At 50.5% G+C, this 27,471-nt stretch overlaps 3 protein-coding genes and 1 pseudogene across 8 annotated transcripts in view; 1 reads left to right on the forward strand and 3 right to left on the reverse strand.

The window, feature by feature from the left end:
* Positions 1-6,226, forward strand: part of Cnot1 (CCR4-NOT transcription complex subunit 1) — an 81,924-nt gene extending 75,698 nt beyond the window's left edge. For all 6 annotated transcript variants that reach the window (XM_028770369.1, XM_028770367.1, XM_028770363.1 and 3 more), the window contains exons 44-49: positions 469-642; positions 1,632-1,781; positions 2,758-2,938; positions 4,644-4,776; positions 5,584-5,718; positions 5,873-6,226. In XM_028770369.1, the coding sequence (XP_028626202.1) occupies positions 469-642; positions 1,632-1,781; positions 2,758-2,938; positions 4,644-4,776; positions 5,584-5,718; positions 5,873-5,951 (852 nt within the window). In that variant the 3' untranslated portion in view covers positions 5,952-6,226. The remainder of the gene's footprint in view (positions 1-468; positions 643-1,631; positions 1,782-2,757; positions 2,939-4,643; positions 4,777-5,583; positions 5,719-5,872) is intronic.
* Positions 3,413-3,724, reverse strand: LOC114623695 (annotated as a pseudogene).
* A 975-nt stretch (positions 6,227-7,201) lies between the features above and the next one.
* Setd6 (SET domain containing 6, protein lysine methyltransferase) lies at positions 7,202-10,142 on the reverse strand. Its single transcript, XM_028770373.1, has 7 exons — positions 9,788-10,142; positions 9,569-9,710; positions 9,273-9,467; positions 9,030-9,150; positions 8,061-8,241; positions 7,828-7,970; positions 7,202-7,685 (listed from the first exon to the last, which is right to left on the reverse strand). The coding sequence occupies exons 1-7, from the start codon at positions 10,119-10,121 to the stop codon at positions 7,380-7,382; spliced, it is 1,422 nt and encodes a 473-aa protein (XP_028626206.1). The 5' UTR covers positions 10,122-10,142; the 3' UTR covers positions 7,202-7,379.
* An 816-nt stretch (positions 10,143-10,958) lies between these two features.
* On the reverse strand, positions 10,959-22,947 carry Ndrg4 (NDRG family member 4). Its single transcript, XM_028770347.1, has 14 exons — positions 22,856-22,947; positions 19,834-19,939; positions 19,479-19,599; positions 19,333-19,395; positions 19,108-19,168; positions 17,507-17,593; positions 17,359-17,415; positions 16,999-17,102; positions 16,321-16,377; positions 16,189-16,240; positions 15,341-15,388; positions 15,154-15,189; positions 14,975-15,026; positions 10,959-12,701 (listed from the first exon to the last, which is right to left on the reverse strand). The coding sequence occupies exons 1-14, from the start codon at positions 22,874-22,876 to the stop codon at positions 12,547-12,549; spliced, it is 1,020 nt and encodes a 339-aa protein (XP_028626180.1). The 5' UTR covers positions 22,877-22,947; the 3' UTR covers positions 10,959-12,546.
* Between the last annotated feature and the right edge of the window lie 4,524 nt (positions 22,948-27,471).

Below are 27,471 nucleotides of genomic sequence, written 5' to 3' on the forward strand. Positions count from 1 at the left end.
CTCTCTCTCTGTCTCTCTCTCTCTCTTTTTTTTTTTTTGGTTTTTCAAGACAGGGTTTCTCTGTATTGCCCTGGCTGTCCTGGAACTCACTCTGTAGACCAGGCTGGCCTCGAACTCAGAAATCCGCCTGCCTCTGCCTCACAAGTGCTGGGATTAAAGGCGTGCACCACCACCGCCCGGCTCACCTTTTCTCTTTTTGTTAGTCTTCTTTCTAGTTTCTCAAGATAGGCGCGGGAGCATTGGTTTTGCAGAGTGCTTGTGTGCTTGATTTAAGGCTTCAACTCCTAGAGCCAGTGTTTCATCATTTCCTCACGTACTTATTTTATAATCCTAACTGTATATATTAAAGCCTATAGGTTTTGTTGTTTTTAATATTACTAAAATAAACTTTTTGACCTGAGTTAAAATTCATAATGGAAGAAAAAAATACTGCTTTCTTAGTATGGAACTTTTTCCCTTTTTATGTAGGGTACTCTAAGAGTGCTGCTAGTTCTTTTGCATGATTTCCCAGAGTTCCTTTGTGATTACCATTATGGGTTCTGTGATGTGATCCCTCCTAATTGTATCCAGTTAAGAAATTTGATCCTGAGTGCCTTCCCAAGAAATATGAGGCTCCCAGACCCATTCACTCCTAATCTGAAGGTAACATTTTAGCAGATGGAACGTGTTTGTTTTGTTTTTGCTACAGTGGTACTGGGGATTTAACTTCTATTTCCTTAATGTTTCCTTGATTTTTTGCTTATTAAAGTTTGCTTCTTCTAAGATTCATTTTATGTGTGTGTGTTTATGTGCAGCATGTGTCTGTGGGAACCTGCAGAGGCAATGAGGTAGTGGGTACCTGGAGCTAGAATCTGAGAGGATCGTGAGCTGCCATGTGGGTACTGGGAACTGGACTCTGAAAGAGCAGCCAGTGCTCTTAACCACTGGGCCATCTTTGCAGCTCATAAAGGGAGAGTTTTTATCTTAATATTTCAGCCTTTTCTCTGACGATCAGTGTATTTAGTTTCCCTCTCTCCAACACATACACACTTTACATATTGATACTTCTAGGGGAGGTAATTCTGTTATTAATTTTGATGAATGTAATACTTTCATTGATATTAGTTTACCATTTTCTCATATGTTTGACATAATTATTGAACACCAGATTGAATGTTGGGCAGTTGCTGGTCCTCCCTTGCACCCAATGTCTATATTTCACAAGTTTTCATGTGTATGTGTTGAAATTATTTAAGGAAAAGAAACCACTTAAAAATCATAGTACCATTAACATAAAAGTAGCCTTTTAAATTTGCTCTTAGCTCTTCTTTTTTAAGGTCCTTTCTTACACCATTTAAAACATATTTTGTCTGGGACTCTTGGTAGTAAATACGGAATCTCCTGTGCTGATTTGGAATCTAAGATTGGAAAAAAAATGGTTAATGGTACAAATTATATCGGCACAAAAATATTCAATTTTTTTTTCAAATAATGAGAACTAGCTAACATTGTGTGACAAGAAAAGGTTGATTTGTAATAATCACAGTCTGTGTGTGTGTATAGTTCTAGAAAGCCATTCTAATGCTTCTATCAAGAGGTATGGTTTGTTAACTTCTGTGCTTGATTCCACTTCTTGTTGCTCTTTGTGGTAGGTGGACATGTTAAGTGAAATTAACATTGCACCTCGGATCCTGACCAATTTCACTGGAGTGATGCCACCTCAGTTCAAAAAAGATTTGGATTCCTATCTTAAAACTCGATCACCGGTCACTTTTCTGTCCGATCTGCGTAGTAACCTACAGGTTATTTGCTTTGACTTATTTGCTGTGTCTTCTGTACAGCACAGTTTGTGTGTGCTGTCCATTTGTGTCCCATTTTCAGATTAGTATTTTCAACCTGACTTTAGAGATTTAGAAACAATCTAAAGTTGAAGTTGAATGTTGCAGTACACACCCGTTACCTTAGCATGGAGGAGACTAGGGCAGACAGATGACAAGCTTGTGGCCAGCTTGAGGACAGGACCTCATCCCTGGAAATACATCCCTAAATTCAAATGTTGTTGTAATTGTTCATTGGGTGAGCTGAACTGGGTTATATATTTTACTAATAGTTCATCTTTGACTCAGTTATAGATGAGACCACTAGGGGAAATCATTACTTTCCTGTAAGACCTGACCTAGAGTGATTCAGTTTTCTTTCTGGAGCGACTGAGGTGGGATTGGCTTTCCAGTGTCAGCACAGTGTGCAGCAGCTGCTTCTTTCTTTTTTTTTTTATTACAGTATTGTTTTTTAATTTATTTTATTACATGAGTACACTGTAGTTATTTTTAAGATGGCTGTGAGCCACCATGTGGTTGCTGGGAATTGAACTCAGGACCTCTGGAAGTCAGTGCTCTTAACCACTGAGCCACCTCTCCAGCCCCTGTGCAGCAGCTTCTTTCTCTACATTTGTATGATTGAGGTTGTACTTGGAATTTATTTTATAGCTGTATTTTCAAAAGGAACAAACGTCTTCTGATAGAATCACTCTTAGGGTAGCTGTACATTTATATCACTCACAAGTTTCTTGAGCAAGTTTGTTACATTTAAATCGTAAAGAATATCAACTATCTATCCCTTTTAGAGAAAGAAGGCTTGAGAAACAGTAGTGCTATCAAGTAGAGTGGCACACACCTTTCCTTAATCCCAGCACTTGGGAAGCAGAGGCAGGTGCAGTAATAAAATATTGAGTGTTATTCCTAGTTCTATGGTAAAGTTTTCTCTTTTGCCCATTCTTAGGTATCTAATGAGCCTGGGAATCGCTACAACCTCCAGCTTATCAATGCATTGGTGCTCTATGTAGGGACTCAGGCTATCGCGCACATCCATAACAAGGGAAGCACGCCTTCAATGAGCACCATCACCCACTCAGCACACATGGACATCTTCCAGAATCTGGCTGTGGACCTAGATACTGAGGGTGAGTGAAGCTGGCCATTTGAATTATCAAATTCTCTGTACTTTGCTACAGATGTAATTGCAAGAATCTAGAAATTTTTCTTTAAGCAACAATAAGGAATGCTTTTTTATAAAATATGAAGAAAATTTTGCCCTGTAAGATACTGGTATACCTGATTGCAGTAAATATGTGTTCCTTCTGATAGCCCAAATCTGAGGGTCACGCTACATTGTTTGATAAGTTTATTATCTTTACCATCGTTTATTAGGGTCTGCTTGACAGGGAACAGAACACCTTATTAAATGTAAGGTATAAGAAGATAAAGGGCTAGAGCTTGCTACTACTTTTGTTAGAAAGTGTGCTGTATAAATCACTGCGGTCTGTCTCTGGGTGAGCTGTGGTTTTTTTTGGTGGTCAATAGTCAGAATCCCCAGCTTAGGTGCTAAATAACCTCTTACCCGCACCCCCCCCCCCCCCCCGAAATTCAAGGCCTCATATTTTTACTGTTATTCCATGCATATATGTGATGTATATACATACATATATGGGGGGTGTTATCAACCATATTTGCAGTTTTGTCCTCAGGAAGTGAGGATGATTTCAGTCTGCCATAGCATGTCTTCATCTTGCAGCTCATGCTTCAGTCCGGATCCACTACTGACTCAGACTCACAATCTTTATGCTGCTGCCAGTAGTCTTCTTGGCGTTCGCTTTGAACTTGGTCTTCAGGGAATCCCTCACTGCTTTGACACTGATCTAGGAGAACCAGATGTAGCTGAGTCCAGTCTGTTGCTAATATGCTACCATGGTGTTAGGAGTTGGGCATGTCAGGCAGAACTGCTAGGTCACTCCAGACTACTAATCTATTTTTTTTAACATAACCTGCTCAGTCTGTATAATTGTTACCTGTGCGTATGTTTTCAGTCAGGACTGACCATTTGGTATTGGGTAGCCAATTGCTGTTTTTTTTCCTTTGGAAGACAAGACTATTTTTTCCTATTCTCAACATTCCTTTGTTGCCTGTAGTTCTTTGTGTAGAATTGAGACCTCATGTTACATCCTTTAGATAAGTGTTTAGGGGTCCTTCTGATCGACGGTACAAACAAGATAATCAAATACAGATCTATTGCCACCTGAGAATGGTGGAAGATTCTGGATTTGATACCCCCCTCTCCCATTATTCTACCAATAATACCATTCCTTTTCAAAGTATAAGGATCTTTAGGGGCAAGAGTCTTAAAATAAGGGCTTTGAGGTCAGGACTGTTTTGGTCAGAGGAAGACATTGACTTTGTTGTGTTTATTTCATATGTACACAGCAATTTTTCAAGTACTACATGAAATAAAATGTTTTAACCAGTTGCATACTGAGACAATGCAGAACTAGCTTTCCATTAAAGGAAATCTGTAGAATGTAAAACAGTGGTCCTTAAAGATTTTCAGTAAAAAATTTCTTTAAGGAATGTAAGAATTTTGCTGATTCATAATATGGATTGCAAATAAAACCTACAAAAGCAAAAAAAAAAAAAAAGTTGGTATCCAGAAAACCACAGAATTAGAATAACCTTCACAATTTGTATGCCATACTGCCCAAGGCCCACCATGCTAATTGTGTCTGACTGGTAGTTATCAGTCCACTAAAGGAACCCCAAAGCCTAAACAGACTCATTTATCTCTCATACTGACCTTTCAGAGTAAATCCTAAATCTAATTTCTTTAATTTCTAGGCCGGTATCTCTTCTTAAATGCAATTGCAAACCAACTGCGGTACCCAAACAGCCACACTCACTACTTCAGCTGCACCATGCTGTACCTTTTTGCCGAGGCGAACACTGAGGCAATCCAGGAACAGATCACAAGGTGAGAGAGATGAAAAGGGGGGAGAGAGATTGATTGATTTATTGTCATGGTGCCTTAAAAGGGCTCTTCTCTACCTGTATTCTGTTTATAGCCCAGACTGTCCTGAAACTCAGTCTGTAAACTAGGCTGGTTCAAACTTGGCCATCCACCTGCTTCTACCTTCCGAGTGCTGGGATTAATGGTGTACCCCACCACTGCCTTGTCTGTATTCTGAATGGAGTTCTATACATTCCCAGTTTCACTGTTATGCTGAACCATGTCTAAGGAGTTACAAAGCAAGCTGATCTTGACAGTAGCTTGCTTTGTTTACAATAAAAGCAACATTGGTTTCTTGGCAGTAGCAGTGGCAGTAACATTTTTTATCCAGAATCTGGACATTTTTGTGTACTTCATTTTTTTAAGGTTTTAAGGGGAAACAGCAGGGTCATACTCCAGTTTTGTTTAAACTGTATAGGATTAGAGGTTAGTGCATAATATGGTGTGGTGTGCCTACAGACGAATTTACCCATTCACCCAGCTAAATACTAGTGCCTGTGGTTCTTCCTACATCCGAGCTGTGCTTATTGCATGCTTAGATGGCAGTGTGCCGTTTTGTCAGTAAGTATGTCTAACTGGTCTTTAATCTTTGCCACCAGGAAACAAAAAGTATGAGAACAAAGAATTGGTACTAGCCAGCACTTGTCATGTAGGAAGAATTTCATTTCCATATGCAAAATTCTAAGTGGATTCAGGGAAAGGGGCAATGAAGACATAGTTGTGAATTTGTTTTTTCTGTATTTTAACTAACTCTTCTATACCCCTTTTTAGGGTTCTCTTGGAACGGTTGATTGTAAATAGGCCACATCCTTGGGGTCTTCTTATCACCTTCATTGAGCTGATTAAAAACCCAGCATTTAAGTTCTGGAACCATGAATTTGTACACTGTGCCCCAGAGATTGAAAAGTGAGTTAAAATGTTAATTACCAAGCAGGGAAAGAGAAAAGAATGCTTCTAATTTGGGTCTGAGTTAAAGGGCAATTATAGCTAATTCAGATTAAGAGATCTTTAGACCTGAAGTTTGTTGTGAAGTTAATTTGTGCTCGTCTCCACTTCCCAGGTTATTCCAATCTGTTGCACAGTGCTGCATGGGACAGAAGCAGGCTCAGCAAGTGATGGAGGGGACCGGTGCCAGTTAGATGAACTGTGTGTATCCCTTGCAGAGGCATCAGCCTTGGTCCCACTGAACCAAGTTCATAAACTGAAGCATCCTTGCAGCTCCTCCTGACTTTCCTAGCCCTTTGGTTCTCAGGCGTCTGCCCCATCAACTGCTGGGGTTGGTCTCCTGTCTATGTGGGCAAGTTCCAAAGTTTAAATGCATTTTTTTTTTGACTCTTGGCCAAAATTTAGAAGATGCTGTGAATATCATTTTGAACTTGTGTAAATATATGAAAGAGAAAACTTTTGTCTGGAACTTCTTGGGTTTGTGCAAAGTGTGTCTTAAGTATGTTTGTAAACTACCTTGTAACAGAGGCAGTTGTTGGCATGCTCTTGTCTCAGGGCCTAGTAGCATGTCTGACATCCGTGGCATTCCAAAGAATAGCAAAACATTGAATTCATGCAACTTCATGTAGCTAGGAAAGCTTAAACACCCACTTAAAAGTGTAGACTAGACAGACCCAGGAGGTTCTGCTTGCCTTTGGAAAGTAGTTGACCTGCTCTGTGGTCCTAAGGGAGAACACACCCAAAGAGGAAACCATCTCTGGTCTGGGGTTCTGCATCACCATGCTTAGGCTGCATAGCCTCTTTAAATATAACAAGAGTCAAAAGGACTACTACAGCTGCTGCTTTTTGTAAGGATCAGTATCAGGATCAAAAATGTTCCATGAACAGCTGAGCCCATGTTATATTTTGTAGCATTTGTAGTTTCTGGGCCTTAATCAGTTTTCATGTATGTGTGAAGACGGTAAACATTAAAGTCATGACATGCATGTGAATCCACGGTGCCTTTCTCAGCAGCAGCCAGTGCTGGTGATAAAAGTGGACAGCCCAGTCAACTGGGAAATAATAGTCACTTAATGACCAGATTTTCCTATTACTACTTGATTTTTTGGGGGGTCCTGCTACTGTATAGCCCAAGTTATCTGTCTCTTACCTCACTGGCATATTACAACCGTTCCCAGTAAGGACATTTTTATACACCATTTCTGTGTCAACTGGAGGAAGCTGTTGGAGCAAGAAAATCTGTGCAGTTAAACATATCTAAACCTTCTTTAGGTGTGGGGGGTTTTGTTTTGGTATGAAACAATCCCACTTATAATTTGTCCTGGAAAGGTGAGTTGTGACCCCAAGAGTCAACTTCAGGCCACTGATAAGAGTGCCAATCCAGTAAAATTCTGTCGCACTTCACGGGGAATGTGCTAAAGAAAGCTGAGACGTTCAAGCTTTCTAAGTTGAACTTAGTCCATATTTATTAAGTTGTAAAACGTCTGATGGGTTCTTAAGTCTGCTGACCTCAATCCAAAAATGCCAGTTCAAGCTTACCTTTAGCTACTTTCCTTTGATTCTGACTGCCTAATGGCAAAAGTCCCCAATTTCCTTCCTTCCCAAGCTTAAAGGAAACCTGCTTAACTTGTGAGTTCCAACAACCGATGTAAAATCACCTTCTGACCATAGCGGACCTGTAAGGCTTGCTGTTCCCGCCAGCTCAGCTTGGCATAGACCTCCTTATCACTGAGTAAATCTTGCTCAGTTTTTAAGTCTGTGGCATAGGTCTGTAGAGTCAGCAGAACACTGTCTCGAAGAAGCTGTTTCCATGATTCTCGGAGCTTGGGGATATTTGTGATTGCCAGACTGTCATCTTCGGTCTCTTCCTCTCCCCATCCAGCCCGCTCTTTATAGTCTCTGAACTCCTCAGCAGGCATGCACAGGACCTAGAAGGAACTCGGGCAGTTTAGTTGGGATGTGCTACTATCTGTGCGCTTCAGGATAGGACATACATGCCACTGTAGGAAAATTAGGTCCCCCTTATCTTTATTCTAAATACCAACACCCCATACCTTGTTAGCCCTGTACCTTAAGTGTGGTGGCTAGCTCCTCTTCAGTCAGCACCTCCTCACAACCTATCACAAAGGCTCCCTCTTCCCCTACCATCTCCTGTTTGCACAAGAAATCCCAGCGTTCATGCAAGAGCAGCTTTTCAGTTTCATCCTTTGTCCCTATAAAATATTGGATAGAGATAGCTGACATCAACTCCAGCTAGGCGACTGCTGTCAGAGGTATACAGAACTTGGGATGGGCAGACGCACCCTGCAGTGCAGCATCTCGGACCGTCACCATCTGAATGTCAGCTGTGTCATCTGTGTTGTTAGGATAGGGCTCAGCAAAACCATACATATGAATCAGTTGCCAGTTAGCCATTTGTCCATATGTGTTGAAGATTTCCTGACCTTCAAGAATGGGCTGAGTAGCCACCATCCGGAGAGAATCCTGGGTTAAAAGGATAGAGCTGGGATCACAACCCAGCCCTCACCAGCCTATGAAGACCACTTCCCTCTTGAAAGATCCTGTTGAACTGTGGGCTGAGGCCACAGACCATTTGTCTACTGTTAGGCCCTGTATTACTGAAGGGAGTGAAACCAACTTTAGAGGTCAGCTTAGTATGTTAGGGGTATCTGCCTAGTTACCTACACTAGCTAAAAAACCAAAAACAACACACAGGCCTTCAGGAGGAAACCTCTTGAGTCTTGGGCTAGCCAGTGCTATACTGTTAAGACTTTGTCTCAAAAACAGAACAAGCCAAACCTCACGTCAAAATAGAAATGGAGGCAAAGAATGAGTGAAAGATCTTCTGACACTGGAGAACAAAGTTTGACACGTATAGACTAAAACTGGAAGCATTGGGCCTGGAATCTTCTATCCTGCCTCAGCCTCCTAAGATACAGGTGTAAGCCACAAGGCTCATCTGCCAATTTTTACATCACACCCGACACTAAAGTGCTGCCTTACTATACCTCTGGCCCAGGAACATCCTACCTCTTGAATAGTACTGAACTACTGCTGTCCCACGATGCTCTCCACAGGGCCTGAGGTGACATGGCAGAGCGGCTATTCTGATGGACTTAGAGTTTGTCCACACTATCTCGTAACTCGACACCAAAAGTACACAGGAGAGTAGCTAATCTCACCGAATTTTCACCATAAGTGGGAAACTGGAGCAGAGTGACTTGGCTTGTAATGCACACAACCTGACCAGGGAGGGATAGGGGTCCACTCACTGCAGAGTACTCTAGATTGGCATTATGATTGGCTATGTGGTTTAGTATGTCTGCAGCAGGCACCATCAAGGGGGAGTTGGGCTCCTTTTCATCATCATCTTCCTCCAGCGGTTCTTGAAAGCTGCCGCAGAGAGAACTCAGCTAAGGCCCAGTCTTGGGTGAGGGACCTGGAGTTGACTGTTCTTTCCCAACTTCCCCCTCAAAGATGAGGGTCTGCTCCTCCTCTGGGCTTTCATCACTCACCTATAAGCCATCACAAGGGCCACAAGCTGGCGATAGAGTTCCAGGGAGCGAACAGTGGGGCTGAAGAGATCGGAGTGAGCCTCCATGAAAGGCAGGACGATGGAATAGTATTCGCTACGAATGTTCACCAAATCCTTCTCCACGGCCTCTGGGACACCTGTACCCTTTAGGAGGCGCAGCCGCTCTTCCTCCGGCCTGCAAGGACAGCCCACCCAGAGCCCTTCACAGCCTGCCGGTACCCAACCAGAGCAAAGTAATTGAAACCGGTTCTTCCCGGCCCTTCCCTCGGCTCTCACCAGAACATGGGATGCTCCAAACGCCCCAGCTCTGGCCAGAGCGCGAAGTAGGGGCTCCAGGGTGAAGCTGGGGCCTGCAGCTCGTGGAGCAGCGCCAGCAGCAGCGGCACCCACCCCGACAGGCTCTGCAGCGCGTCTCGCTCTAGGGAAGACACCGGGTGAACGTCCAAGCGCGACTCCCTTGCCAGCCTCAGAGCCAGTCCCCTGCCCCATACCCACCTCGCTCCAGCAGGCCGCTGATGGAACAGGTGTGGGGAGACAGAAGCGCGGAGCGCGGCACGGCGAACAGCAGCTCCCCGGGCTGCACGCTCTCCCGCGCCACCATGCCATAGCCGGCCACCGTGCCCTGCCGGCTCACCATCACCTTGGGACTCAGCTGCAACCCTACCCGCGTGCACCAGCTCAGGAAGTCGGCCACCGCATCGCCCTCGGGCTCGCCGCCGCTGGGCCCCGCGGGGAGCGGCCGGGGCGCGCGGGCAGCTTTCGGGGAGGGGCAGGGCGCGGCGAGGGGCGACCCGCCACTTAGCCGTGCGCGCTTGGCGGGGGCCGCCATGCTGCGAGCAGCCGCGTCCTCACTGCGCTTCCGGCGCCGCAGGACGCGAGCGGATGGGGCGGAGCTCCGCGTCCCTGCTGAACGGCTCCTTAGGAATCGCGCGTGCGCGAGCACACCGGCGAGTTCTGTGCTGCCTCCACCCTAGTTCTGGCCGTGTCCCCGAAAGCGGGGTGCGGTAGTGGCCGAGAGAGGAGACGGAGAGAGGGAGACTAATTAACTTTTGTTTTTCACCTTCTGCGTAAGATAGAACCTTACATTTTACTTTTTTTAAAAAAAATAGCTGATACAATATCAAGTGAATGAATAATGGTAACATGGAGAATTTGCCAGTTTAATTCCAGTACTTGGGAGGCTGAGACTGGGGACTACTGGGAGTTCCTGGCAAGCCAGGCAACAGAGTATCCCATATCCCAAAGCAACTAAAGCCAAGCAAATAAAAAGTGGTGTGCCCTTGCTTTGAAGAGGTATTACTGGCTAAGATTTCTGCTCAGCTGTGAAAGAGCATGTCAGGTTTGGTAAAATTATATCTCAATCACCATCATGTGTGAACACCCTGGTTCAATCTCTATCACCCCAAAAGGAAAAAAAAAAGTTACCCAGAGTGGCCTACACAATCCTAACACCAAGGACAATAAAGTACGATTGTTGAGTATTCAAGACCAGCCTGGGCTACAGAATGAGACTGCTCAACTCTCCTCCAACACAAATGTATGTAATAGACACTGATGGTATAGAGATACACAGAGAAACGATTACTATCCTTCACCTATCTGAGCCTGAGGCAGCCAGGCAGCCTCAACAGTTCAGCCTTCCCTGTGACAGAAAACACGACACACATACACTTAATTTCTTTATTGGTTTTTCTGCACAGTTAACTTTCTATATCAAGGATTTTTGTTTTACATTTTGTAATCGCAAAGTCTCTTATCAGCCACCAGAATACACAAAATTAGGCTCTTTGTAGAGAGGAAAAGTAATGAACTCCATTAAAAGTTCATATTGACCAAAGAGAAGACAACCATCAATGGAAAACCACATACAGGAGGACCTGATATACATACATACATACATATATATATATATATATAATGTATAGGTATTTATAGATATCTTAAGAACACAGCAAAAAGATGTCCAGTACTTGAAGGGCTATCTACAGTAAGGGATTAATTCTACCAGCTTTAAACAGTCACATTCAGTATTCACGGAAGCACGTGAGTGAACAAAACCGGGGATAGGATACACTCCATTGGACTCCAGAGCAGTCTAGAAATGGCTTACAGTTACAGAAAGGGGCAGCATGTGCCACAGATACATGGATGTCGGTATCCTCTTGTCTCAGAACACCCACATACCACCACATACATCACCCCCTCTCCCATATCCCCACATAAGTGCTCTCTCCTCTCTGGAGGGTTGACAGTGGGTGAAACCAACCGCCAGGCTCAAACCATCACTCTGGGCTGTGAGAGTCCACTCGGTGAGATGGCAGACATGGTTGTTCACCTCAAGGATGGCCCATCTCCCACCCAAGGACTAGGCAATCTCCAGCCCCTCCAGCAAGCAGAGGTCATTGTATCTTTCTGTCTTGGATCTAACAAGCTCAATTCTCAAGTAATGTCTGTGACACACTGGCCCAAGTTGACCAGGGTACTGTGACAAACACTTGGTGAAATCTGGGACAAGAGGGACAGACCTACAGTACCTGCCAGCTCCCGGAGGGGTAATAGTGACTTTCTCAGGGACTACACACAGCATACAAAGCAATCAACATTCTACCTCAGCCAACAGGGGTAAGAGACCAGGTGACCTTTCCCTCAGGGTGGCACATGGCCCCATGGTGGCAGAGTATGGGGGTTCCTGCCCCCATGTCAGGGTTCTCCATATTCTTCAGCCTGGCTGGCCTTACATCACCAGCCTGCCCAGAGAGCACCAGGAAAATGGCTGTCTAGAGCGCCCCCTTGTGGCTACCATCCTCACGACCGTCACCTCTATTATCAGAATAGGTGTGCTTTATGTAAGGGTTACAGGAAAGGTAACTCTGAGGTCCAAGGCTCTCCACTGCTGTGGCTTCCACCCACCATCTTCAAACCCCACGTCTGCTAGCTCCCGGGGTGGGCTGTGCTTTCTTCGGTACTGTATCCTCTACCCTGGCCACCCCAGCTGGGCAGAGAGGGGCCGTACCAACCAGTGACCACATTGAGTGAGATGGAGTGTCTAAGGTGAGCCCCTCACACCATCTAAGACTGTTGTGCTGTGCTGTCCTAAGGTGGATCCCCTCATTTTTTTTTTAAATAAAAGAGAAGTAACCCCATTTCCTTCCCTTCACTCTCACAAAAATAAACTAAAGGGTAGATGAGCCTGTGCGGAGACGGCAGTGGGACCTGGGGGCAGGTAAGCGGGCATCTTGGGCAGGATGAGGGCTTCAGCAGGACACCTCCATGGTGTGGTTGACCTGGCCCATCCCCTCACTGCTGTCTGAGTGGGCACAGGGCTGAGGGCGGCCGCCATCCACAGAACTGGCACTGGTGAGGGATGCGGTACGTGAGCGCGCAAGGCGGGTCATGCTGGCTGAGGGCACTGTGAACGAAAACAGAGAAGGTCCTGAGAACAGGCAGGGTGGGTACCAGCAGGCAGGAAAAAAGACAACGCAAGCAAAGCGGCCAGTGAGACCCAGTATTGCCACACACAGAGGCCCATCCCAAGCCAGGTGCTGGCACTGGCTAGACCAGGCCAAGCATGCAGGGCCAGCCAGCAAAGGTGAGCAGGCCAAAAAGGCTGCAGCCAGCAGGATCCTAGGTCCCAGAGCTACAGCCAGAGCAGGGCAGGTGTCTATAGGCACCCTGAGCTGGGATAGGGAGACACTGTGTGGCCAACTAGACCTACAGCCAAAGAATGACTGGGGGTGGGAAGGAGTGGAGGGGCCGCAGCAGGACTGCCTCTATGGAAGGCACAATCAGCCAGACTGCCCTGAATCTTGCTTCTACTGTTGTAGAGAAGGCCAGTCCACCTAGAGGCTGGGCAGGCAGGGGACAGACATCATATCTGCAAGGCAAACCTAGTGTTGTGTTCGAGGTTCTGCCTCTAACTCCCAAAGCTCTGGAAGCCCCACAGCCTACAGTAATCTAGAAACAAGACGACTGCTCTGAGACCAGCCAGCATCGGGTCCCACATGGGACAGAGCCCTCAGCAGACCAGGGTCTGTGGAAGAACAGGCATCCTCTGGGGCTTTGAGCTGAGCAGAACACGAGAAGGTTCCACACCACACAGCAGGACGCGGTGTGGCTGCAGCATTGCAGAGGAGCGGGGGAGGGTGGGGCAGGGTGTCCATGCATCGGCAGACGGGCCATGGGCTACCTGCTCCTCCACTCAGCCTTCGGTCCTTCAAGTGTGCAACTGAGAGAAGGCAGCCAGAGAGGACAAGGGTGGGGGAGACACAGAACATGGTGAAGATTGGGACAGACCGAGGGCGCAGAGATGGGCCAAGATGAGACAGACAAGAAAGAGAGAACCAGGGCAGGGCTAACCTCGGAGAGTCCGCTACAGTCCAGCCTAACAGCAGCATGGAAGCCACACAGCAGGCCTGCCTGCAGTCTGGGGATTCTCACTCTCTCTCGTCTCCAGCCCAGGCTGTGACTTAGGCCCACAAAGGCCATATCCTAGGCTAGTGCTCTCAGCCCTCACTCCCAGACTGAGGAGGAGGCCCGCACAACCTCCCAAAGCCCCTGACTCCCGAGATGCCTGGTGCAGTTCTCTTGAAGCCCAAGGACACGCTCTAGTGCCCACAACTCTTGCTCCTTCTGGGCCTCACAGATGTCTACCAAGCTCCAAGAGTTCATGGGACCCAGCATGGTGTTCCGGCTGGTCCTCCTTGCCTGTGTGTGCCTCTCTTTGTTCTACCTCTCTCCCTGAGAGGCTGGCAGGGTGGAAGGATATCCTATTTGCTGTCCCAAGGAGGTGTGAGCGCCAGAGGCTAAAGTATTTAGTGCAGGGCACCAGAGTGAGGGAGAACCGTTTGCCTCCTGGCAGCTGTGTGTTGGAAAGAGGAGAACTGGAGGTCCAGGAGCCATTGGAATCATGTGTGTGTGTGTTCTGTGTATGTGTGTGTGTGTTCCAGGAGCGACACAGGACCCATTGGAATCATGTGTGTGTGTATGTATGTATGTGTGTGTGTTCCAGGAGCCACACAGGAGCCATTGGAATCGTGTGTGTCTGTGTGTGTTGTATGTGTGTGTGTTCCAGGAGGCACACAGGAGCCACTGGAATTGTGTGTGTGTGTGCGTGCGTGTGTGTGTGTGTGTGTTAAGTGCTCATGGGTATAGGCTGAGTCTCTCATCACTGTTACCTGAAGGAATGTTCCAGGAAGGATGGAGGACAAAAAGTTGGTTTAGCCCTTGTTCCTGGAGGAGCCTCAGCCTTCGTTCCAAAATTCTGGATGCGCTAAAACCCAGATGGTCCCCTTTCCCTTCTAGTCCCAGAGTCCATGGGCTTCAGCGCTAAACTTCTACTGTGACAAAGGGCCTTTGAGGTACCCTAAGCCCAATAGGTATGGGCGACTCATCTGAAACAGGCTTCCCTAAAAGGACCCAGCCCAGCTACTGGACCCTCAAGGGCTGGAGGAAGACTTCTCTCCCAAAGGTCCTCACACTGGGCTAGAACAGTGCCTAAGGCTCCACCCAGGCAGAGAGAAGCTGGCTGGGCCTGGGACACACACCTCATGGTGTATGCAGAGGCTGGGGAGAGAATCCCAGTCTCTGGGGTCCAGGTGACAAAGGTGACACTCACCCACAGACTCCCTGGCACACGGGAAATGAGTTCCTATCCCTGCCTGGGGTGGGTGGAGGTATACTTACTGTAGCCCATGCCTTGCAGGAAGTATTTAAAGGCCTCAGTCAGCTTCCCTGGCTGCAATCAGATGGACAGAACATGCTTTGATTAGCTCCCTGAACTAGTGGGGAGGATGGAGAACCCTTACCCCCCAACCTTGCCAACAAGCTGGGTGACACAAAGGCAGGAGACCCCGGAGTCTTACCTGTGTCACCTGAGGAAGACCGCCAGAATCTGCCATCTGAAAGGAACAGAGCAGGGGGAGCTGAGGGGCCCCTTCCCAACACCTCAACAGACTGAGCTGTGCAAACACCGCTCCTGATCCCGTACTGTCCAGCAGACCCCTCCCTGGAGCTGAGCATGGGGTGGGGGTCGGGGTGGGGGTGTCTCACCTTCAGGAAGGTCGTAGTGGTTGGGTCCAGTTTGGAGTTACACTCAACCTAGGGACAAGGAGCCAGCTGCAACAATACCCCTGCTCCACTGCTTAGGCAGGCTCTGTACCCAGAGCAGGGAGGGGAGGGAGGAAAGGACAGGCCCAAGGCCTTCCCTCCCCACCAAGGCCTTCCTTCCCCAGGCTTTTTCCTGCCAGGGCTTCCTGAGTTCCTGGAGGCCTGTTGGTCTGAGGAGCCTGAAATTGCAGCCATAAACTCAAGTGGGACAAGAGTTTAACCCAGAAGGCCAGGGTCACTCTAGCAGGATGGACCAGATGATCTGGACAGTGAGGTTCAGAGGTACTAGGTGACAGGTGGCAACATGGCAGGGGGTGGGGTGGGGAGGTCCTGCCTGGATCTAGATGGCTGGTGCAACCTATGCTCTACCCTCACTGCCTTCCTCTTCTGAGCACCCCTGGGCATCACAGGATCCAGGCATCTGTGCTGAGGCCCCCACCCTGAGGCTGCCCGCTGCCAGGGCTCCAATGGAAGTGGTGATATGCACTGCCCCATAGTCAGCACCTGGGTGTCTCCAAGGTGAGTACTGATGTCCAGGACTTACTTATGGGTCCACTTTTGGAAGGAGGAGACCCTGGGTTCTAAGCTAGAAGTGGGGAGAGGGGAGAGACCACTAGGCAGCCTGGTCCTAGCCTTAGTTCCATCCACTCTCCAGGCCTCTTCAGAGCGGTCAGGCCCCAACGCGTAGCCAGGTGCCAGATGACGATCTGGGAAATTCATCTCTCTGCTCTAACCTCCTTCATCACTCCGGGCTCTAACCTCCCTCCCCTGGTCTGGACAGTCACACTCACCACCCCATCCTCAGCAGGCGCATTGTCTCCGACTACCAGCATCACCGGGCAGCTAGGAGACAGAGGATAAGGGTCATGTGGCCTGGGTTTGATGCAAAGGCAGGGACTGGCTGGAGGGCAGGAGTGACTCACCGGAGTGTCTTAGCATTGGGCACCGTCCCAGGCCGGTTAATGTCAAGGTCTCTGCGGCTGTGAGGGAATGGCAAAGGTAAAGAGGGCATCCCAGGGGTGGATCCCAACACTGCCAACTGGTGAACCATCTTGTCCTGAACTTGCTCTGCACACACAAGCTCGTGTGGATTCTCTATCTCGACCCCCTCCAGAACCCCCAGGTATGTGACATTTCCGTCCTGTGCATCCCTGCTCTGGGACCACACATAATACGGCCCTGACTAAATATGGCACCTGGGTCTCTCTTTGTCACTGCACTTTTCCAGCAGGAGCTTCCTCACTGAAAGTTTGCAAGAGCAAAGATACAGCAGGGTGGGCTACCTTTGCAGAAGAGCTTTCCAAGGGCTTCCACAAAGCACTGTGTGGAACCTGCAGCCTAATCTGACCTTCTGTTGTGCAGGACTGAGCACCCAGTCCTGAAGTGGGGCAGCAAGGGTGCTGCTGACACCCTCCACCCAGCAAAGAAGAGCAAGAACCAGTGACCAGAGTCCATGCATGCCCCTACGCTCCTCAGCTCTGAGGAAGCCACACCCTTGCCAAGAAGCTACCCTCTCAGACTTCAGAACCAGCTCATCTATACACTTGAGGGATGGTGCTGCCTGCCCCAGGCCCTCCCATGGGGGATGGGGACACCCGCACCTGTTGTACATGTTCCAGAAGAGCTGCAGGTTGGCCTGGTTCACCACGTTTGAGATCTGCTGCCGGTAGCTCTGCACCAGCTCCGTGTTGTTCACCAGCTCCTCCTGGGCACAAGAGGGTGGGAGAGGGCACACACAGGCAGAAGGGCAGGGGCAAAGGGCTCTGAGAGGGGATGTGGGAGGAACCTGGTCCCGCTCCCAGCAGGAGTTGTCTAGGTGCCTCAGGAGTGGAGAGGCTTCCCAGAGGCCACCTCAGAGGGGCACTATGACCCAGCAATGCTTGACATGCTTGACCCGTGCTGGCTGAGCCCTAGCCTCTGCTCCTGAGGACACCCCACATGCAGTCTAATCCACCGCTTACCTGGCTGAAGAGATGGGAGAGCACAGTATCTGGTAAAGTGCTGGTCAAGCCAGAGAGCTGCAGGAGGGGGAGGGGAGAGCCAGAGTCAGACCTGTCTCAGCTCACCGCTGGGGGGTGGGGGGGCAGGTCATGTGGGCCTGGTGCTCACCTTGGTGGCGGCCCAGTCAATCCAGCCTTTGCCGTTGGGGTCAATGTTCATCAACACCAGCCCCTCCACCAAGTCAGGGAAGATGAGCTGTGGGTTGAGGAGAAAGGCAAATTAGGCCGTGTGGTAGGTAAGGTCCTTGCGTGGTAAGATCCTCAGAACATCACCGATGGCTGACTGGGTAGCTTGATCTCCTCTCTGCCCACCCCTAAAACTTCCCTGATTTAAGAAGACTCCATGATTACAGCCGCTTTTTACCCTTTCTAACGCCATGTGTATATATTTGCATATGTGGGTGTGGTTCTAGGGGTGGTACCCAGAGCCCTACCACACGTCTTGGCAAATGCTCATTCATGAAGCCACTATTCTTTCAAGTATTTTGGTTTTGAAGGTGTTGCAAACTGAGTAATGAACATCTTTGAATCTTGTTAATTTTTTACTTTGTGTGCGTGTGTGTGTGTGTGTGTGAGAGAGAGAGAGAGAGAGAGAGATGTGTGATGTGTAAGGAAGCAAGACTCTAGTGGAAACTGGTCCTGTCTTTCCCCACTCTGTGGGTCCAGGGGATCAAATTCAGGTTGTCAGGTTTGGTGGCAAGCTCCACTACCTGCTGAGCCGGCTTATCAGCCCCATCTTAAAGCAGTAGCTTCCTTCCCTGCTTTTTAGGGCTGCAGAAGCTCCTGTGGTAGAAGACAGGAAACCAGCCTTTCAAAGCCAGCCTGTGTTGCCTGGGCCCAGAGCCCTGTGTGCTCTGTTCAACTGTCAGCCTGTGTGGAGAACAGGAGACGTACACACACAGGAGATGTACACACACTTCAAGCCCTGCGGTCGGTCTGCAGAGTCTGGAGTCTAACAAAATGACTGCGTTGGAACAGAAACTCAAGGTGGAAATTCTTTTTCAACAATAAATGTCTGGACCCTGAAACCATTTCTGGTTTTAGAGATGAAGGCTTCCCTGCCTAGCTTGTTATTTCTGAAATGTTATTTCTCTTCAAACCTCAGAACCAGAATGTAAAGTGTAGTGTTTGGTTAAAAGACCATCTGTGTCCATACTGCGCTGTATCTGCTGGGGACAACCTCTGTTGGTGGACAGAGTGACAGCTTACAGTGTCACGAACAGGAATTCTGACTTTGGAGAACAGTGAAGGAGGCAGCAGCGACCAGTCTTCTGAAGCAACGCACAGGGAAGGAACTGCCTTTTCTGTTTTATTCTAATACTATGATTAGTGTGTGAGGCGTGTCGTAACTCATGGACAGCTCTATAGAGTCCCTCTCCTCCTCCGTGGGTTCCAGGGACTGAGCTCAGGTTGCCCCCCAGGCTCATGTGGCTTACCTGTTGAGCCATCTTGCCAATCCATCTCTTTTAAGGATTTTCTGTGCAGTGCTAGGGATGGGACCCAGAGCCTCACCCATGCGAGGCCAACGCTGTCACGGAGCCACATCCCTGGCATCTCCCCTCCCTCACTCCCATTTCTTTCTAAGTTAATTTCCTTGGAGGGAAATCGGCAAAAGGGAAGAGAGAGGAGGAGGAGCAGCAGGGAAAGCCCTTGGGGCCCAAGGGTCACCCTCTAGGCCTGGCCTGGGGTTCTGAGGGTGGGGAAACTCACTGCAAACTTGGCCAACACGTAGGCTCCGGCTCCCACTCCAATACCAATCACGTACTTGAACCTGTGGTAGAGCAGGGCTGGTCACTCTATGGCTGTGATGTCATTTGCCATGAAACTCAGCTAGAGCACATCTCGCCCACCATCCCCAGCCCCCAGCCAAAGTCAGTCAGTGATATGGGCACCTGCTATCCTACAGCCCAGAGCCAGGGGCTAGGGGGGACTTACCCGAAGTGCTGTACCACACTCGGGAGCATGGCAGCCAGCTGCTCCATGGAGGGGAACTGGTACCTGTAGGCAGAGGGGAAGTTCAGGACCTGGGTACAGTGAGGGTACAGGGTTGGAACAAGTGAAAAGACTCTGGGGACACCTACCCCTGAGGGAACTGTGACGCTCCCACCTGCTGCCCGGGGGCATCCACATGGCACACCACAAAGTGTTTGGTGATCTCCTGCATGTCCTCAAAGTTGAAGAAGGTGTTGAAGCACAGCTTGTCTGCAAAGACACACCTCTTAAGAGGTCAAAACTAGAGGACAGGCACCAAGGATGCTGGGGGCCCTGTGGGCTGGCAGGCAGGTAAGGCAGGCTGGATGGGCCAATGGGAATCTCAGGCCAGAGGCTAAGTCACAGAGGGGAGTGGGAACTGAGATCTTCAGGACCACACACGGAGACTCGATGCTACGGAATTCAAGGCAGGAGCAGGCAGGATCGAGTCGCAGCTACACTTACGGTTGAGACCCACGTCATGATAGGTGAGGATGGCTGGACGGTTCCCTTTGGGAGAGCCCCGGATCACCACATGCAGAAGGCCATAAGGCGTCTCGATGTCATGTTCCTGGAGGAGACAGATGGCACTGGACACTCTGGTTTTTGGAGAATGAGGTGGTGGAGGCCCTAGCCAAGGTGTCTTTGTTAGATCACCTTAAGTCACCCCCATAGAGGACAATTAATGGAACCTTGCTCTCAGAGGTGTTCAGCACAGGGACAAAGTCCTGATCCTCTCTACAAACCCACCTGCCACTGCCTAGCTCCTGCTCTGCCTCCAGCCTACTGCAGGGTCCTAGGAGGCCATTCTCCATGTCACGGAGCCCTCCCAAGAGGACTCTGCCACTGCTGCCCATGCCCCACCCCCACTACCAACCTACAAGGTGTGCTCCCTTCCTGCAGAATGGCCTCTGCCATGCCTAGAAACCACAGCAAACACTTCCATGTTAGCCATATCCTGCTCCTAACTCACACACTGGTCCTCACTGCTGCTCTCACAAATTCCCTGCCCTCTGGTGCAAATCTCCACGGCCTTCCTCAGGAGGACAGGGCTAGACACACCTGTCCCCAAGGTCTTCTGCAGTCCTTACTCCCAGGTCCTAAGCCAGTGCCTCTGACTTTGTTGCTCAGGTCTAGTCCTTCAGGAGCACCTGGTTCTGTGTGACTTTGAGCAGGGTGGGCAACTTCTCAAATCCTCACAGGGGCTTTGTGGGATCTGTGGTATGTAGACAAGGCCCAGAGGAGGGGCTGCTGCACCTGGCACCCCAGAACCTTGAGGGGACACCCTGCTGATTGGCTTCTTTGCAAACAAATCATTCCTGGGCAGCCAATCAGGAAACTCCAACAGCTTGGTCAGAGTTGAATATACCCTTCCTTCTACCGCAGGGGTCCTAGTGTCTTTCATTGCCAGTGTTCCAGAGCTGGAGCTGGGGTTGCAGTTGCCACCAGGAGAGAAAGGACAAGTGACTGAAGACTGACGGTGTGCCAAGCTTCCTATATGCCACACAAGACAGAGGGAACCAAGACTCCATTTTGTAGACAAGGGCACTAGCTTCGGAAAACCCAGCTTCCCACAGACTGGCTTTCAGGGTGTGGTAAGACAGGTGCAGTGTTCACACTGTGTTTCCAGAAGGAAATGATAAAGTATCGAGGTCCCCATGAGGCCACACCCTGGGATGCACATTCTGCTGGGAGGCCTGAGCATCTTCCTGTGGTCTTCAGTTAGGTCCAGGCCCGACCCAGCCTCCCAGGCCTGTCCTCCCTCAGGACCCGATTGACCAAGAAAAGCTTCCTGTTCACTGGAGTCTGATACCTCATTTATTCCTGAATGGACCCCAGCCTTCTATAGTTGGCTCTACAGGAAGACACAGGCCCACAAAGGCTAAGAGACTCACCCAAGGTCGAACCCAGGGTTGATGAGACGCCAGCTCGGGGCCTTGGCTCTGCCCCAACAGAAGCATTTTCTGAGGGGAGGCTCAGGTCCACCCATAGGACCTACCTCCTAAGCAGGCCACCCTTACTCCAGCCGGCTGCTTTTCTTCTCTGGGGTCCCTGCTATGGTTTCTTTACTGTTCTCTTGTTCTTGCTCTACAAGGACACAGGGACCTAGGGACTCTCCAAAATCAGACCTCTACCCTCTGGGTGCGTGAGGAGTGTCTGCTCTCTGCTGTCAAGTGGTCTGTGGAACCTTCCCTACCCTGACATGATGCCCAACTCCTTATCCCTAGTCAGATGCCATCGGTCAAAGCACTGGCCTTGCTAAGTAAAGCTCACTTCTCTGGTGGAGAAGCGCTGGCTTTGGTAAGGTCATGGAGAGCTAAGGGAGGGATGACAACCAAATTTCTTGTCCTGAGGCCTAGTGACCTTGATTGAATGTTTCCAGCAACTTCTCTAACACCCCACCCTCCCGACCCTGGGCGGATAACTCAGACCTAGCTTGTCAGACAGAAGTTGAGTATCCCTACCCCTCAGGATGCTGACTAGTGAGGGCACATGCCTCAAGGGCCACAGCCCAGCAGACTGTCAGCCCCTCCACTGCCGGGGTAAAGTGCTCCCATTGGCTCCTGGTGACGTCAGAGCCCCGCCCCCCAGGTGGGCGCTAGAGGGATGCATTGCGGCAGGCGTCGAGGGAGGGGGCTTTGACGTCCCCTTTCAGTCTCTCTCCTCAGCAGTGACCTTGAGGGCTGGGGAGAAGAGGGTCAGAACAGGGCTCTGACACACCATGGTGGTGGCTGTGGTAGGATTTGTATTCAGCGGATTCCTGGGTAATTCAGGAGACAAGGTCTGCCTGGGAGGGTAGGGGTAGCTGAGGACCGGGCAAGAAAAGGAGGGATGAGTGATGTGGGGCCTGGGATGCAGGCAGGGCAAATCTGCCCTCGCATCTCCCTCCTTGATGAAGAACACGGGGCTTGGGGAGCTGTTGCTCCTCCCCCATGGCAAGAGGAGGTATCTTGGGGCCCCACGCCCTGCCAGCTCAGTGCCCCAGCCCTGTCTTCCCCACCCGGTAAAAGAAACAGCATAGCCTTTCCTTGACTCTTCTGAAGACGGAGACTCCCAGCCTGGCACTGCAGAACACTGGGGACAGACACACAAGCAGCTCCTTATGAAGACATGATACCCTGCTGCAGTGATCCAGCATCAAGACAATCTCCCACAGACAGACCCTGCAGGCACAACCCTGACAGATGCTAGAACATGCCAGGGGCTCACAGAGGGCACACCAGGCTGAAGTGACCCCAAGCAATTAGGCAGACACCATTCTCATGTGAGGCAGAGAACGCAGGCTAGCAAAGAGGTCACTATGTTCACTGCATTTCCCAGACACCAACCATCTTATCCGGCCCTCCACCCAGGGGCTGAATAGACCAGGAAAGACAGGCATCCTAGCAGACTCGTTACCCCACGGAGCAGGAGGACACCTTGTCCTCTGTAGGTCACAAGGATGCCCCAGCCTCCCTGCCCATCCCGAAGCGGACCCTGGACTCACCCCATCCCAGCACTCCGGCATCTTGCCGAGGAAGGGTATTTGCTGAACCAGAAAGGGCAAACAAAAACCCAAGTCACTCCGTCTCGAGGGAGGCTTGGGTGGGAGACTTCAGCTCTGTGGTGGGGCAGAGCTCCGGTGATTTTATACACAGATCCCGGCCCTGCCCAGGCCGGTCCCTCCCCTCTAAAAGGTTTCTGAGCTGCTACTTGCTCACTCGGAGCCCTCGCTCCCACATTGGCTGTTAGGAGACAAACCTGGCTCCAATTGGCTTCTGAGGTTCTCGGTCACCCTGCCTCACTTTAGCCCCTCCCATCCTAGCCGCACAGCATCCTGACGGTTCCCAGCCCCAGCCGCTCGAGGGTGCTTAACACCCTGGCACCGTCCATCAGGTACACCTGTATTGTGGCTCCCGGGAAGCAGCTGCTAGGGCCACACAGGTACCCCTGCATCAAGCACAAATGCACAGAGAGGCGCCTCTCTCACCGTTATGTATACTAATGCAGGGCTAGACCGGAGAAGCTGGACATACAGAATTGCCCCAGCACTTGGCTCTATTCCCCTGGAAGCACCGAGGTCTTGGGAGGGCCCTAGCCCCAGTCTCTGGAGTCCTGACTCCCAAGCGTACCCATCCCAGCAAGATGACAGCCTAGGTCACTTAAATGCCCTTGAGGACAGCTACTGGACTGTCTCTCCCCCTGGCCTTCGCCCACCCTACCTATATGGATGCCCAGGGCTGGCACACAGCCCTGAAAGTGGAGTTTACGGGTCTGGAGGGCTGGGCAGACTGCAGGAGCAGAAGAGCAGGAGGGCCGGGCCCTCCCTGACCTCACACTCCTGTAGGGGGGAAGGAGGGACCCCCTACAGGAGTGTGACATGCTTGCATCCCATACACCCACTGCAACCAGTCCTGTGTTCTGAAGCCAGTTAGTATGGAGTCCAGCTCCGAAGTCTCTGGAGAAGACCCCCCCAAGTCTACATGACGTATCTACCTGGGTAGTGAGGCTCCAGGTGAAAGCTGGTCTGAGGCACACAGAGAGGGGATACAGAGGAGCAGGAAGCCAAAGGGAGGTGAGGAAAGGAAGTAGGCTAGGGAGGTGACAGAGGAGGAAGCCCCTCTAAGAGAACATGAGTGACAGGGAACACGGTGGGAGCTGGGTGTCTGTGCCCCCATTGTCTTCTTGGAAGAAGACTGTACTTCTGGTCTTTACCATCCTGCACCCTGGTGGGTCCCATGGGAAGGTGGCCGGCTCCCCACCCAGGTGCCTGCTGACCTGCTTTGCAACAGTCACGTGACCTGACTTGCAGTGGTCACGTGCACCAGTCCTAGTAACAGCCTCTGTCTTGGATACCGACAGCTTTCTCTGTGCCATGCCTGACCAGACCACTCCCAAACGGACTCATGGAACAGTGTGTCCCTGGCCCTCCTGTCCTGCTCTGCCCCCAAAGACCTCCCATGAGTCTCTCAAGGGAAAAGGTCCTGCCACCAACTCCCATTCCCTGTGGCCCCTGACCAACCCATACTCACTCCTTGACTACCAACTGAGGGGTTTCCCCTTCTCTGGCTCCAAAGGAATATGACGGCCCAACACTGGCCTCTTCCACACTACCTGTCTCTGCTCAGCTCATTGGCTGCAAACCCTCAGACCCGAGGCCAGGCCTGCTGCCCAGCCAGCTATCTGAAGAGTCCTGGGGGCAGGGTTTTTATCTTTGCTTCTGAGACACAGAAGCCTGAGAGAAAGCACCAGGAGCCTGAGGCCCAGAGGTGAGAGCGAGAGAGCAGTGGTGCTTACACCCATCTCAGCAGTCCAGACCCAGGGCGCAACCCCAGGGAACAGACGCTGGTGTTAGGATGCCCGCAGGCTAGACCCTACCTGAGTGCATTTTCTCACTGAGCACCCCAATTTTTCAGACACGTAGCAAGCTGCCCTACCTCACAGCTAGAAGCCACAGCACCAGGATCCACATCAGGCTGTCTACTATAGCTGTGTGCTGTGGCTGGCTGGGCCTTGTCATGGTCACTGGGGGTGTCTGAGCACTGGACTCTTGGACAACGTCCCCTCGCAAACACTCTGAGCCACTTGCTTCACCATACAAGATGAGCAGTCTGGGAGCAGCGTGGCGGGGGTAGGGTGGACACCCCTGGACCTGGACTGTGGTCTCCTGTATTTTCTAGTTTCTCTGTTTTGCTTCTTTCACCTGCAGCTGACTTTCTAAGGCCAGAGACAGTGACACTGCCTGCCACTGAGAGGCCCCGGCTGTGGCCCAGGTAACAGCCATCTTTCGTGGCTGCTTTTCTGTAAAAAGGAAAACTGAACAAAACCCCTCCCAATGCAGTGTTCCTGGAGTGACAGGAGGATTCCTTTAGAACATGCTGCCCTTCACCAAGCAAGGGGTCTTAAGAACCAGGCTCCCACCATCCATAGTTGCAATGGTTGCCCAAGGCTTATCTACTCACCCCTTCCTCACCCCCACTCTCACTTGGAACACAAGGACAGAGACCCCCAGGACAGGGCCTGCTGTGGTTTCTGGATACTCCCAATCCTTCTCAGGGGCTCTGGTGAACCCTCCACTGCTGAATCCTATACTTTCCCGTCAGCTGCGGCCTGTGATCCCAGAGGATGTGGGCATGAGTGTATGGTCTGCCTAGCACTTCCCTTTGCTTCCCTTTGTGTCCTTGAAGAGGCACATGACCAAGAGAGCGACACAGAGGCCCAGATCCTCACTCTTGCTGGCTAACTGCTTTGCGGGGGGAGGAGTCATCAGGGAGCACCGCCCCCGGCATCCAGACCACAAGACTTCCATGGAGACGGATCCAAATAGAGGTCAAATGGAGAAAAGGAGTGGCCTGGAGGTGACTTCCATCCAGCAGGGAGGAGGGGGTTGGTCCCACTTGGATGGCCAGTGAAGTCTGAGACGCCTATAACCCCGTTTCCCTCTCCATCCTATGCTTGCTGTTAGACATATTCTGGGACCAGGAAGTATGTTCCTAGGGGGTTCAGGAGAGAAACAGCTGGCCAAGTGAGCAGAATCATCATGCGAAGGAATAAAAACAAAAGAGTGAGCTCCATTTTCATGGTACCTTTGGCATCAAACTAAAGAGGACATGGTTGCCCAGGCAACAGCTGCTATGGAAACAAGAGTTATTTCACAGTCAACTTAGCTTTCACCGGAGGAAAACTGCTGATTCAGATGACAGCATCCCTTGCTCCCTTCTGCACACTCACTGCCGGAGGCCTCTGCCTCCTTCCCAATTGTCCTGTTCACAGAGGGTTTAACTCCTTCACTGGGCAGGGGGGAGCTGCTGTGAGCCGTGGGGGGTGGTCATCAGGCCATGAGGTGGCCTGCCCTTGCCACCAGAGACTGGGACACACAGACAGGCTATTACTCGCCTCTACGACCCAGCCCAGTGGGAAAGAGGTCCAGACAGATATGGGTCCCATATTTGAGAGGCTGAACCCCAACCTACCTTCCAGTCTGTGTCCACAACTGAGAGGAAGGCGTCAGGGTTATCCTAAGGAGAGCAAACAAAGGGGGGCAAGTTAGTCCTGCTCCCAAGGCTCTGCACGGAACAGACTGGTCTTCTGATCCCCAGTCTACATTCATGCTAATAGAAGTTACTCACGGGTTACCCAGTGCAAGGATTTCTATCTTCTGGGTTAAAAGGAAACTCAGGGCTGCACCACAGACAGAGGGCACTGGGATCTCTGCCTGAGCTCAGGAAGGGAAGAGGATGATGAAGGAGCCAAGAAGCACCATGACTGCCATGCCTAGGGCAGGGTAGGCAAGCTGAGTGTCCTGGTCTACAAACATTAGGTGTTGTCAAGGCCAGCAGCACTGCCCATTTTACTCTCTCAAACCTCAGATCAATGTGGAACCATCCATGGCATCTTTGATTACTGCCTGTCCTGCCTCTGGACTCTAGGTACCATGATGGGGGGGACCACATCTGGCCATGTAAAAGCTGGACTAGAGTGGGCTCCCAAACCCAGGCCGATTGGATGAACAATCTGCCTTCACAATGAGGGGTGCACAGCGCAGAACACAGCCACATAGCACTTCAGGTACTTCTAGTATTCAGGACGGTGGGACAGGAGGATCTCAAATCCAAGGCCAGCCTCAGCTATGCAGTGAGACCCACTGATTCTTCCAAGGTCTGGGGGAACTACAGGGGCCAAGAGAGGGAGGGAAGCCACTTCAGGAACTCCTTAGGAAGCGGGCTGCTGGCAGAAGGGGCTAGGATTGTTCACTGATGATAGATCCTTTACCAAGCTCCTTCAGTGAGAGGGCTGAAAAGCAAGTGGGAAGGTAATTACATCGGGGAAGGAAGGAGGCGGTTCTGTTAAAAACAAAATCTGACGGAAAGGATGAGGCAGATAATGGTAGGGTGTGCTGTGTGCTCTCGGGATGTTGGGGGCTCAGGAGATAGGAGTGTGGGAGGGATGGGGCCCACGAGCCACGAGACAGCAGAAAAATGAGCAGACGTGAATCTCTGGGTGCCACCGGAGGTGTGTGAGATCAGAGCAAAGGGCAGGAGAGGGCTGGGATGAGAGGAAAGCCCAGGAGGGTGAGGAGACCCGTGAGGTGCAGAGAGGGAGCAGCCAGCATCTCACAGAACC

Source organism: Grammomys surdaster, unplaced genomic scaffold (assembly GCF_004785775.1).
Source record: "Grammomys surdaster isolate TR1022 unplaced genomic scaffold, NIH_TR_1.0 201, whole genome shotgun sequence".
Taxonomy (NCBI): domain Eukaryota; kingdom Metazoa; phylum Chordata; class Mammalia; order Rodentia; family Muridae; genus Grammomys; species Grammomys surdaster.